This window comes from Haliotis rufescens, unplaced genomic scaffold, assembly GCF_023055435.1.
Source record: "Haliotis rufescens isolate VD_foot unplaced genomic scaffold, xgHalRufe1.0.p SCAF_1, whole genome shotgun sequence".
Classification (NCBI taxonomy): domain Eukaryota; kingdom Metazoa; phylum Mollusca; class Gastropoda; order Lepetellida; family Haliotidae; genus Haliotis; species Haliotis rufescens.
The window spans coordinates 39,713,078-39,725,470 of NW_025963779.1; the positions used below are offsets into that span (position 1 = coordinate 39,713,078).

The window sequence follows — 12,393 nt, forward strand, 5'->3', positions numbered from 1 at the left end:
ATTTCATGCATGATTTATAACAACCTTGATGCTGATTGGTTCTAACAATCATATTCTCAAACCACTAAAATCAACCTTGTAAGATATGAACCCAGACTTACAGCATTTCCAGTACTGTGCAGACAATAGAGACTTTAATAGTGCCTCATTAGCATAGCATATCAGAACATCACATCTTGGTAAAATATAGTAAATTTAAAATGCATGATATAGCATGCACAGGACTAATTCCTTGGTGGGCTGTTGGGGAAAAAAATAATTTTGGTTTGTGTGTTTCTCATTTGGATATCTAATCATTTTTATGTTTATATATGTTCGCAATATATGCTGCATGTTTATTTGTTGCAGTAGAACCAGCTAAAGCAAAATGAGAAACCTACAGTTACTGGAGGTGAAGAGAGTGGTTGACAACACAAGTATGAATAGATGTCAGCACATCACAATGGACACAGACACAGACACACTGTATGCTGCAGGGCCAGCCTGTCTGTGTGCTATAGATGTCCAGTCAGGACAGGTAGGTGCACCAGTGAGTGGACACAGACACACTGTATGCTGCAGGGCCAGCCTGTCTGTGTGCTATAGATGTCCAGTCAGGACAGGTAGGTTTACCAGTGAGTGGACACAGACACACTGTGTGCTGCAGGGCCAGCCTGTCTGTGTGCTATAGATGTCCAGTCAGGACAGGTAGGTTCACCAGTGAGTGGACACAGACACACTGTGTGCTGCAGGGCCAGCCTGTCTGTGTGCTATAGATGTCCAGTCAGGACAGGTAGGTTCACCAGTGAGTGGACACAGACACACTGTGTGCTGCAGGGCCAGCCTGTCTGTGTGCTATAGATGTCCAGTCAGAACAGGTAGGTGCACCAGTGAGTGGACACAGACACACTGTATGCTGCAGGGCCAGCCTGTCTGTGTGCTATAGATGTCCAGTCAGGACAGGTAGGTTCACCAGTGAGTGGACACAGACACACTGTGTGCTGCAGGGCCAGCCTGTCTGTGTGCTATAGATGTCCAGTCAGGACAGGTAGGTTCACCAGTGAGTGGACACAGACACACTGTGTGCTGCAGGGCCAGCCTGTCTGTGTGCTATAGATGTCCAGTCAGGACAGGTAGGTGCACCAGTGAGTGGACACAGACACACTGTGTGCTGCAGGGCCAGCCTGTCTGTGTGCTATAGATGTCCAGTCAGGACAGGTAAGTGCACCAGTGAGTGGACACAGACACACTGTGTGCTGCAGGGCCAGCCTGTCTGTGTGCTATAGATGTCCAGTCAGGACAGGTAGGTGCACCAGTGAGTGGACACAGACACACTGTATGCTGCAGGGCCAGCCTGTCTGTGTGCTATAGGTGTCCAGTCAGGACAGGTAAGTGCACCAGTGAGTGGACACAGACACACTGTATGCTGCAGGGCCAGCCTGTCTGTGTGCTATAGATGTCCAGTCAGGACAGGTAAGTGCACCAGTGAGTGGACACAGACACACTGTGTGCTGCAGGGCCAGCCTGTCTGTGTGCTATAGATGTCCAGTCAGAACAGGTAGGTTCACCAGTGAGTGGACACAGACACACTGTGTGCTGCAGGGCCAGCCTGTCTGTGTGCTATAGATGTCCAGTCAGGACAGGTAGGTGCACCAGTGAGTGGACACAGACACACTGTATGCTGCAGGGCCAGCCTGTCTGTGTGCTATAGGTGTCCAGTCAGGACAGGTAAGTGCACCAGTGAGTGGACACAGACACACTGTGTGCTGCAGGGCCAGCCTGTCTGTGTGCTATAGATGTCCAGTCAGGACAGGTAGGTGCACCAGTGAGTGGACACAGACACACTGTATGCTGCAGGGCCAGCCTGTCTGTGTGCTATAGATGTCCAGTCAGGACAGGTAGGTGCACCAGTGAGTGGACACAGACACACTGTATGCTGCAGGGCCAGCCTGTCTGTGTGCTATAGATGTCCAGTCAGGACAGGTAGGTTTACCAGTGAGTGGACACAGACACACTGTGTGCTGCAGGGACAGCCTGTCTGTGTGCTATAGATGTCCAGTCAGGACAGGTAAGTGCACCAGTGAGTGGACACAGACACACTGTATGCTGCAGGAGCAGCCTGTCTGTGTGCTATAGATGTCCAGTCAGGACAGGTAGGTTAACCTGTGAGTGGACACAGGTCAGTCTGTCAGTGTGGTGCGTGGGTGCCCTGTTGTCTAGGGCACTGCAATATACTGTGCAGTTGCCTCCCTGAGACTCTCAGAATCATCATCATGGCTTCGCTTCCCGGATTTGCCCTGGTTATGTTTCTAGCTTTGTCATCACCAAACAAGTGCTTGTGGGTTTCACCAAAGCGGTAAGGGTCTAAGGCCTGTATCACTTCAGGCTCTCCACCCTCATCTAGCTGACACATCATGATATAACTGGAATACTGTTCAAAGTGGTATAATCTGTATGCTGTCTCCAGTTGCATTCTATTATTGATGTCTACCAACAAATGAAAACCTGAAATATCTTCAAACAAATATTTTGTACTTTTTGTTGTGAAGTTTATACAAGCATGATTGATTGCTGTAAACACTGTAACTGTTGTTTACAGGTGGGCAGTTCAGTCAGTCTGACCAAGGAAGACTTCCTCCCCTCAGATGGGACAGGGTGCATTGTGGGTATGCAGTATCTGGCAGACCAACAGGGCGTATGTGTTGCCGTTGGCAACGGCAACCTGCTTGTCTGGAGTGTTTGTACAGGGCAGGTGAGAAAACTGCCTTCATCTAAATCTTGTCTCAGTATCACAGATATCTGCCCTTGTTTTGTTTACATCCACAAACTATCGTACTCAGGTTTGTGTTTGATTTGGCATGTTTCGAAAATTAAAGATTGATCCTGTTGGCAGTTGGCACAGAAATTTTTTACAAATCATTGGTAACTATTATTTTGTTTGTTGACATATTCATTTGATAAGATGTTAATTTAATCACTTTTGTCCAAAGTTTTGACCAAAATAACCAGATGATGGACTTCATCCTTTTTTCTTGTTACTTTTTAGCAGGGTAAAAAGACATGTACAAAGTGACCCGTGAAGATCAGGGGTAGAATAGCTCTTCAGCAACCCATGCTTGCTGTAACAGGCGACTAACGGGATCGGGTAGCCAGACTCACTGACTTGGTTGATGCATGTCATCAATCCTAATTGCGTGGATCGATGCTCATCACATCAATCACTGGATTGTCTGGCCCCGACTCGATTATTTACAGACCGCCATTATATACATGTAGCTGGAATATTGCTGAGTATGGCATTAAACAACAAAACAACCAACAACATGTACACAGTAATAACTGAAACAGTTGAACTCTAGATTTTTTGCTTGGCGTCAAGACTTAACTTTTAGATCTTGGCTTTTGACACTCCTCGGTGTGGCCATTAAAACTTGAAATGGTGACAGTCAGTGTAGGAATTAGTTCTCCTGGTTCACAGACCAGGATTGCTTGTCAACTAAAATTGCTGCTGGCCCTCATCATAGTTTACAGCTTACATATGTTGTCTGAACCTAAATGTATTTTGTGTGATTTGAGACCTTCATGCTAAACAACGCGAAGCTGAATGGCTGCTTGGTACAATACGTTTGCCTGACATTTTCGGTGGTTCTTACACTTTCACTTGCATCACTAATACCGCATGTACATGTTTATCAGTCATAACCAGTGTACAGCCCAAACCCAGTTTACTACTTCGCTTAGGTTTCTGATAAACTAGGAAATGAAAACAAAATTGCTACAGATTTTGACATTAAATTACAACTTAACTGAAGTCTCAACTGACTTGATTATTCATACCCCAAATTCAAAGTCACTGGCATTTAGCTAGCAGGCAGGCAGTTATTTCGAACACTGGTGTCAATCATTGATAGTTTGATACTGCATTAATGAACCATAACGAAACTATGTACACAACACTTTGCAGTTAACATTTTGCTTCTTACATGATACTGTGAAACATGTCATGATAATTGTTGAACACTGATATAATTTGGTTCAGATTGAGTGTGTCGGCTGTGTGGAGAGTGGGTTCACAGCCATGGCCTGGAGTCCAGACCTGGAGGTCCTTGTCCTTGCGACAGGTAGGTCACACGATGACAGCAACTGTCAAGTGTTTGGCCTCGCAACAGTAAGGTCCTGGAAAACCATTCATGGAGAGCTATCTATTCCCTCTTAACACTAAAAATGTTCAAAGAAGGATCAAAAATTAATATTTAATTTGCAACGTCCCTCCACCCTCCAAATTGTATTTGTGATAATGTTGATATCCAGCAAAGATATACTTTTGAAATGCTCCAAAGAGTACCACAATCAATAAAGTTAGTGGTTAAACTTTATTTTAGAGGAAACGAAATGTATGCAATAAGCAGAGGTCACATTAACTTTTCCTGTTAGTATCTTGAACTATGTTGAAGGATAAGTTCCTATTTCAGGCGATGAGACCCTGATCATGATGACAAGAGAGTTTGACCCCATCACAGAGATCTCCCAGCACCCTCAAGACACAGGGGATGGTGAGTTGCTGATACAGGGATGGTTGGTGTCCATGTTGGTAGTTATCCCCCGCCCCAACGAAGTTGGTGGAAATGGGTTCTGTCTGTGTGTGTCTGTGTCTGCGTGTGTGCGTGTGCGTGTGCGTGTGCGTGTGCGCGTGTGCGTGTGCGTGTGTGCGTGTGTGCGTGCGTGCGTGTGTGTGTGCGTGCGTGTGTGCGTCCCGAAATCGTTTCCGGAGCATAACTCAGAAGCTGTTAAATATTTCTCTACGAAACTTTATCAGACTCATGCTGAACTGGTGCCTTTTGCTATGTAGGACTTTTTTATTAATTTTTATTTTTTACGTTTCCATGGCAACAAGTTGGACTTAGGTTCTATAAGGGTGCTGTTCGTTTCCGGAGCGTAACTCAAAAACCGTTAAAAAATTTCTCACAAAACTTTGCATGTTTACCAGACACATACTGAACAGGTGCCTTTTGCTATTTAGGAGTTTTATAAATTTTTATTTTTTACGTTTCCGTTGCAACAAGTTGGACTTAGGTTCTATAAGGGTGGTGTTCGTTTCCGGAGCGTAACTCAAAAACCATTAAATACTTTCTTACAAAACTTTGCATGTCTACCACATGTTGTACTAGGCACATACTGAACTGGTGCCTTTTGCTATTTAGAATTTTATACATTTTTATTTTTTACGTTTCCATTGCAACAAGTTGGACTTAGGCTCTATAAGGGTGCTGTTCGTTTCCGGAGCGTAACTCAAAAAACGTTAAATAATTTCTTACAAAACTTTTCATGTTTACCAGACACATACTGAACTGATGCCTTTTGCTATTTAGGAGTTTTATCAATTTTTATGTTTTATGTTTCCATGGCAACAAGTTGGACTTAGGTTCTATAAGGGTGGTGTTCGTTTCGGAGCATAACTCAAAAACTGTTAAATCCTTTCTTACAAAACTTTGCATGTCTACTAGGCACATACTGAACTGGTGCCTTTTGCTATTTAGGAATTTTATAAATTTTTATTTTTTTACGTTTCTATTGCAACAAGTTGGACTTAGGTTCTATAGGGTAGAGTTTGTTTCCGGAGCATAACTCCAAACCCATTCAATACTTTCCAACAAAAACTGTGCATGTTTACCAGACACATACTGGACTGGTGCCTCCTGCTATTTAGGAATTTTAGACATTTTTATTTTTCACGTTTCCATGGCAATAAGTTGGACTTAGGTTCTACAGGGGTGGTGTTCGTTTCCAGAGTGTAACTCAAAAAACGTTCAATACTTTCTTACAAAACTTTGCATGTCTACCAGGCACAAACTGAACTGGTGCCTTTTGATATATAGCACTTTGAGAAATTTTTATTGTTTATGTTTCCATGACAACAAGTTGGATTTAAGTTTTAATATAGGATTGGTTTACTTAAGTAGTATAACAAATAAACTGTTAAATATTTACTTGCCAAACATTGCATGTCTATATATAAAGCGCATACTGAACTAGTGCCATTTGATATTAAGGAGTTTTAGAAATGTTTATTTTAGAATTTCCATTGCAGCTATTTTGACATGGGCTAAGAGAAATGTTGGGTCAGTTACCTGGTTTGGGACCATAACGTGTTAAAATGGGCAGGGGATATAGATGACTTTGTCAACTATACGCTTGTTGTCATTACAAGGATGGTGGGTGTCCATGTTGGTAGTTGATACAGGGATGGTGGGTGTCCATGTTGGTAGTTGACGGGGATGGTGGGTGTCCATGTTGGTAGTTGTTGATACAGGGATGGTGGGTGATCATGTTGGTAGTTGTTGATACAGGGGTGGTGGGTGTCCATGTTGGTAGTTGTTGACACAGGGATGGTGGGTGTCCATGTTGGTAGTTGATACAGGGATGGTGGGTGTCCATGTTGGTAGTTGTCAATACAGGGATGGTGGGTGTCCATGTTGGTAGTTGTTGATACAGGGATGGTGGGTGTCCATGTTGGTAGTTGTTGATACAGGGATGGTGGGTGTCCATGTTGGTAGTTGTTGATACAGGGATGGTGGGCGTCCATGTTGGTAGTTGTCAATACAGGGATGGTGGGTGTCCATGTTGGTAGTTGTCAATACAGGGATGGTGGGTGTCCATATTGGTAGTTGTTGATACAGGGATGGTGGGTGTCCATGTTGGTAGTTGTTGATACCAGGATGGTGGGTGTCCATGTTGGTAGTTGTTGATACAGGAATGGTTGGTGTCCATGTTGGAAGTTGTTGATCCAAGGATGGTGGATATCCATGTTGCTAGTTGTTGATACAAGGTTGGTGGGTGTCCATGTTGGTAGTTGTCAATACAGGGATGGTGGGTGTCCATGTTGGTAGTGGATACAGGGATGGTGGGTGTCCATGTTGGTTGTTGTTGATACAGGGATGGTGGGTGTCCATGTTGGTAGTTGTTGATACAGGGGTGGTGGGTGTCCATATTGGTAGTTGATACAGGGATGGTGGGTGTCCATGTTGGTAGTTGTTGATACAGTGATGGTGGGTGTCCATGTTGGTAGTTGATACAGGGATCGTGAGTGTCCATATTGGTAGTTGATACAGGGATGGTTGGTGTCCATGTTGGTAGTTGTTGATACAGGGATGGTGGGTGTCCATATTGGTACTTGATACAGGAATGGTTGATGTCCATATTGGTAGTTGATACAGGGATGGTTGATGTCCATGTTGGTAGTTGTTGATACAGGGATGGTGGGTGTCCATGTTACCAGTTGTCATTACAAGGATTGTGGGTGTCCATGTTGGTAGTTGTTGATACAGGGATGGTGGGTGTCCATGTTGGAAGTTGTTGATACAGGGATGGTGGGTGTCCATGTTGGTAGTAGTTGATACAGGGATGGTGGGTGTCCATGTTAGTAGTTGTTGATACAGGGATGGTGGGTGTCCATGTTGGTAGTTGTTGACACAGGGATGGTGGGTGTCCATGTTGGTAGTTGATACAGGTATGGTGGGTGTCCATGTTTTAGTTGTCAATACAGGGATGGTTGGTGTCCATGTTGGTAGTTGTTGATACAGGGATGGTGGGCGTCCATGTTGGTAGTTGTCAATACAGGGATGGTGGGTGTCCATGTTGGTAGTTGTCAATACAGGGATGGTGGGTGTCCATGTTGGTAGTTGATACAGGGATCGTGGGTGTCCATATTGGTAGTTGTTGATACAGGGATGGTGGGTGTCCATGTTGGTTGTTGTTGATACCAGGATGGTGGGTGTCCATGTTGGTAGTTGTTGATACAGTGATGGTTGGTGTCCATGTTGGAAGTTGTTGATACAAGGATGGTGGATGTCCATGTTGCTAGTTGTTGATACAAGGTTGGTGGGTGTCCATGTTGGTAGTTATCAATACAGGGATGGTGAGTGTCAATGTTGGTAGTTGATACAGCGATGGTTGTTGTCCATGTTGGTAGTTGTTGATACAGGGATGGTGGGTGTCCATGTTGGTAGTTGATGATACAGTGATGGTGGGTGTCCATGTTGGTAGTTGTTGATACAAGGATGGTGGGTGTCCATGTTGGTAGTTGATACAGGGATGATGGGTGTCCATGTTGGTAGTTGATACAGGGATGGTTGGTGTCCATGTTGGTAGTTGTTGATACAGGGATGGTGGGTGTCCATGTTGGTAGTTGATGATACAGGGATGGTGGGTGTCCATGTTGGTAGTTGATACAGGGATGGTGGGTGTCCATGTTGGGAGTTGTTGATACAGGGATGGTGGGTGTCCATGTTGGTAGTTGTTGATACAGGGATGGTGGGTGTCCATGTTGGTAGTTGATACAGGGATGGTGGGTGTCCATGTTGGTAGTTGTTGATACAGTGATGGTGGGTGTCCATGTTGGTAGAAGTTGATACAGGTGTGGTGGGTGTCCATGTTGGTAGTTGTCAATACAGTGATGGTTTGTGTCTATGTTGGTAGTAGTTGATACAGGGATGGTCGGTGTCCATGTTGGTAGTTGTTGATACAGGGATGGTGGGTGTCCATATTGGTAGTTGTTGATACAGGGATGGTGGGTGTCCATGTTGGTAGTTTTGATACAGGGATGGTGGGTGTCCATGTTGGTAGTTGTTGATACCAGGATGATGGGTGTCCATGTTGGTAGTTGTTGATACAGTGATGGTGGGTGTCCATGTTGGTAGTTGTTGATACAGTGATGGTGGGTGTCCATGTTGGTAGTTGTTGATACCAGGATGGTTGGTGTCCATGTTGGTAGTTGTCAATACAGGGATGGTGGGTGTCCATGTTGGTAGTTGTCAATACAGGGATGCTAGGTGTCCATGTTGGTAGTTGTTGATACAGGGGTGGTTGGTGTCCATGTTGGTAGTTGATGATACAGGGATGGTGGGTGTTCATGTTGGTAGTTGATACAGGGATGGTGGGTGTCCATGTTGGGAGTTGTTGATACAGGGATGGTGGGTGTCCATGTTGGTAGTTGTTGATACAGGGATGGTGGGTGTCCATGTTGGTAGTTGATACAGGGATGGTGGGTGTCCATGTTGGTAGTTGTTGATACAGGGATGGTGGGTGTCCATGTTGGTAGAAGTTGATACAGGTGTGGTGGGTGTCCATGTTGGTAGTTGTCAATACAGTGATGGTTTGTGTCTATGTTGGTAGTAGTTGATACAGGGATGGTCGGTGTCCATGTTGGTAGTTGTTGATACAGGGATGGTGGGTGTCCATATTGGTAGTTGTTGATACAGGGATGGTGGGTGTCCATGTTGGTAGTTTTGATACAGGGATGGTGGGTGTCCATGTTGGTAGTTGACAGGGATGGTGGGTGTCCATGTTGGTAGTTGTCAATACAGGGATGGTTGGTTTCCATGTTGGTAGTTGTTGATACAGGGATTGTGGGTGTCCATGTTGGTAGTAGTTGATACAGGGATGGTGGGTGTCCATGTTGTTGTTTGTTGATACAGGGATGGTGGGTGTCCATGTTGGTAGTTGTTGATACAGTGATGGTTGGTGTCCATGTTGGAAGTTGTTGATACAAGGATGGTGGATGTCCATGTTGCTAGTTGTTGATACAAGGTTGGTGGGTGTCCATGTTGGTAGTTATCAATACAGGGATGGTGAGTGTCAATGTTGGTAGTTGATACAGCGATGGTTGTTGTCCATGTTGGTAGTTGTTGATACAGGGATGGTGGGTGTCCATGTTGGTAGTTGATGATACAGTGATGGTGGGTGTCCATGTTGGTAGTTGTTGATACAAGGATGGTGGGTGTCCATGTTGGTAGTTGATACAGGGATGATGGGTGTCCATGTTGGTAGTTGATACAGGGATGGTTGGTGTCCATGTCGGTAGTTGTTGATACAGGGATGGTGGGTGTCCATGTTGGTAGTTGATGATACAGGGATGGTGGGTGTCCATGTTGGTAGTTGATACAGGGATGGTGGGTGTCCATGTTGGGAGTTGTTGATACAGGGATGGTGGGTGTCCATGTTGGGAGTTGTTGATACAGGGATGGTGGGTGTCCATGTTGGTAGTTGATACAGGGATGGTGGGTGTCCATGTTGGTAGTTGTTGATACAGTGATGGTGGGTGTCCATGTTGGTAGAAGTTGATACAGGTGTGGTGGGTGTCCATGTTGGTAGTTGTCAATACAGTGATGGTTTGTGTCTATGTTGGTAGTAGTTGATACAGGGATGGTCGGTGTCCATGTTGGTAGTTGTTGATACAGGGATGGTGGGTGTCCATATTGGTAGTTGTTGATACAGGGATGGTGGGTGTCCATGTTGGTAGTTTTGATACAGGGATGGTGGGTGTCCATGTTGGTAGTTGTTGATACCAGGATGATGGGTGTCCATGTTGGTAGTTGTTGATACAGTGATGGTTGGTGTCCATGTTGGTAGTTGTTGATACAGTGATGGTGGGTGTCCATGTTGGTAGTTGTTGATACCAGGATGGTTGGTGTCCATGTTGGTAGTTGTCAATACAGGGATGGTGGGTGTCCATGTTGGTAGTTGTCAATACAGGGATGCTAGGTGTCCATGTTGGTAGTTGTTGATACAGGGGTGGTTGGTGTCCATGTTGGTAGTTGATGATACAGGGATGGTGGGTGTTCATGTTGGTAGTTGATACAGGGATGGTGGGTGTCCATGTTGGGAGTTGTTGATACAGGGATGGTGGGTGTCCATGTTGGTAGTTGTTGATACAGGGATGGTGGGTGTCCATGTTGGTAGTTGATACAGGGATGGTGGGTGTCCATGTTGGTAGTTGTTGATACAGGGATGGTGGGTGTCCATGTTGGTAGAAGTTGATACAGGTGTGGTGGGTGTCCATGTTGGTAGTTGTCAATACAGTGATGGTTTGTGTCTATGTTGGTAGTAGCTGATACAGGGATGGTCGGTGTCCATGTTGGTAGTTGTTGATACAGGGATGGTGGGTGTCCATATTGGTAGTTGTTGATACAGGGATGGTGGGTGTCCATGTTGGTAGTTTTGATACAGGGATGGTGGGTGTCCATGTTGGTAGTTGACAGGGATGGTGGGTGTCCATGTTGGTAGTTGTCAATACAGGGATGGTTGGTTTCCATGTTGGTAGTTGTTGATACAGGGATGGTGGGTGTCCATGTTGGTAGTAGTTGATACAGGGATGGTGGGTGTCCATGTTGTTGTTTGTTGATACAGGGATGGTGGGTGTCCATATTGGTAGTTGTTGATACAGGGATGGTGGGTGTCCATTTTGGTAGTTGATACAGGGATGGCGGGTGTCCATGTTGGTAGTTGTTGATACTGGGATGGTTGGTGTCCATATTGGTAGTTGTTGATACAGGGATGGTGGGTGTCCATGTTGGTAGTTTTTGATACAGGGATGGTGGGTGTCCATGTTGGTAGTTGACGGGGATGGTGGGTGTCCATATTGGTAGTTGTTGATACAGGGATTTTTTATGTCCATGTTGGTAGTTGTTGATACAGGGATGGTGGGTGTCCATGTTGGTGTTTGTTGATACAGGGATGGTGGGTGTCCAAATTGGTAGTTGTTGATACAGTGATGGTGGGTGTCCATGTTGGTAGTAGTTGGTACAGGGATGGTGGGTGTCCATGTTGGTAGTAGTTGATACAGGGATGGTGGGTGTCCATGTTGGTAGTTGTCAATACAGGGATGGTTGGTGTCCATGTTGGTAGTTGTTGATACAGTGATGGTGGGTGTCCATGTTGGTAGTAGTTGATACAGGGATGGTGGGTGTCCATGTTGGTAGTAGTTGATACAGGGATGGTGGGTGTCCATGTTGGTAGTTGTTGATACAGGGATGGTGGGTGTCCATGTTGACATATTGTTGTGATAAAGGTATGTATATCCGAACTTCTTTTGCATTGTTTTTCAGCTGCCTTTGTGACTGTTGGATGGGGTAAGAAAGAGACCCAGTTCCATGGGTCTGAGGGCAAGGCTGCTGCACAGAAGAAAGACAAGGTAGGGTAGAGACAGATGCTGTAGAACATACATATTTCCCCCATAACATGATCAAGAAGACCTTGAGTTGTACATGAATAAGGGACACTTTGAATCCCAGGTAAGGTGGGTGGGTCTCTCAAGAAACTTTCTTGCATTCCAGGAATAAATGACTCATTGAAACTATTTATAACTGTCCTTGAAGAATGTTTAATGTTGGTGAGATAAAGTTGTGTTCTTACTATACTCAGCATTTCTTCAATGATCTTGTTTCGTCACATGATTTCATGCAGAGCGTAGTACCAGCATGCTCTGCTAACAGGGTTAAACATGGCAGGTGGGAGACACCATGTCACATGGTCTAGTGGTAGAGCGCCCGTCCGGAGATCGCCGGCTTGTCACACCAAAAGATGTTAAAGACGGTACTTGTTGTTACCCTCCCTCGCATTAAGGGGAGTCAGTATATT

General features: G+C 45.1%; 1 protein-coding gene across 5 annotated transcripts in view; it reads left to right on the plus strand.

The window, feature by feature from the left end:
- The window catches only part of LOC124135764 (elongator complex protein 1-like), a 71,637-nt gene that overhangs the window by 4,363 nt on the left and 54,881 nt on the right, over nt 1-12,393 (plus strand). For 2 of the 5 annotated variants that reach the window (XM_048396416.1, XM_048396412.1), the window contains exons 2-6: nt 349-517; nt 2,579-2,731; nt 4,019-4,100; nt 4,452-4,532; nt 11,862-11,947. In XM_048396416.1, coding sequence (XP_048252373.1) covers nt 368-517; nt 2,579-2,731; nt 4,019-4,100; nt 4,452-4,532; nt 11,862-11,947 — 552 coding nt within the window. In that variant the 5' untranslated portion in view covers nt 349-367. Of the gene's footprint in view, nt 1-348; nt 518-1,797; nt 1,963-2,072; nt 2,133-2,578; nt 2,732-4,018; nt 4,101-4,451; nt 4,533-11,861; nt 11,948-12,393 lie in introns of those variants that run through there. The other 3 variants (XM_048396413.1, XM_048396424.1, XM_048396422.1) reach the window with 3 other exon arrangements.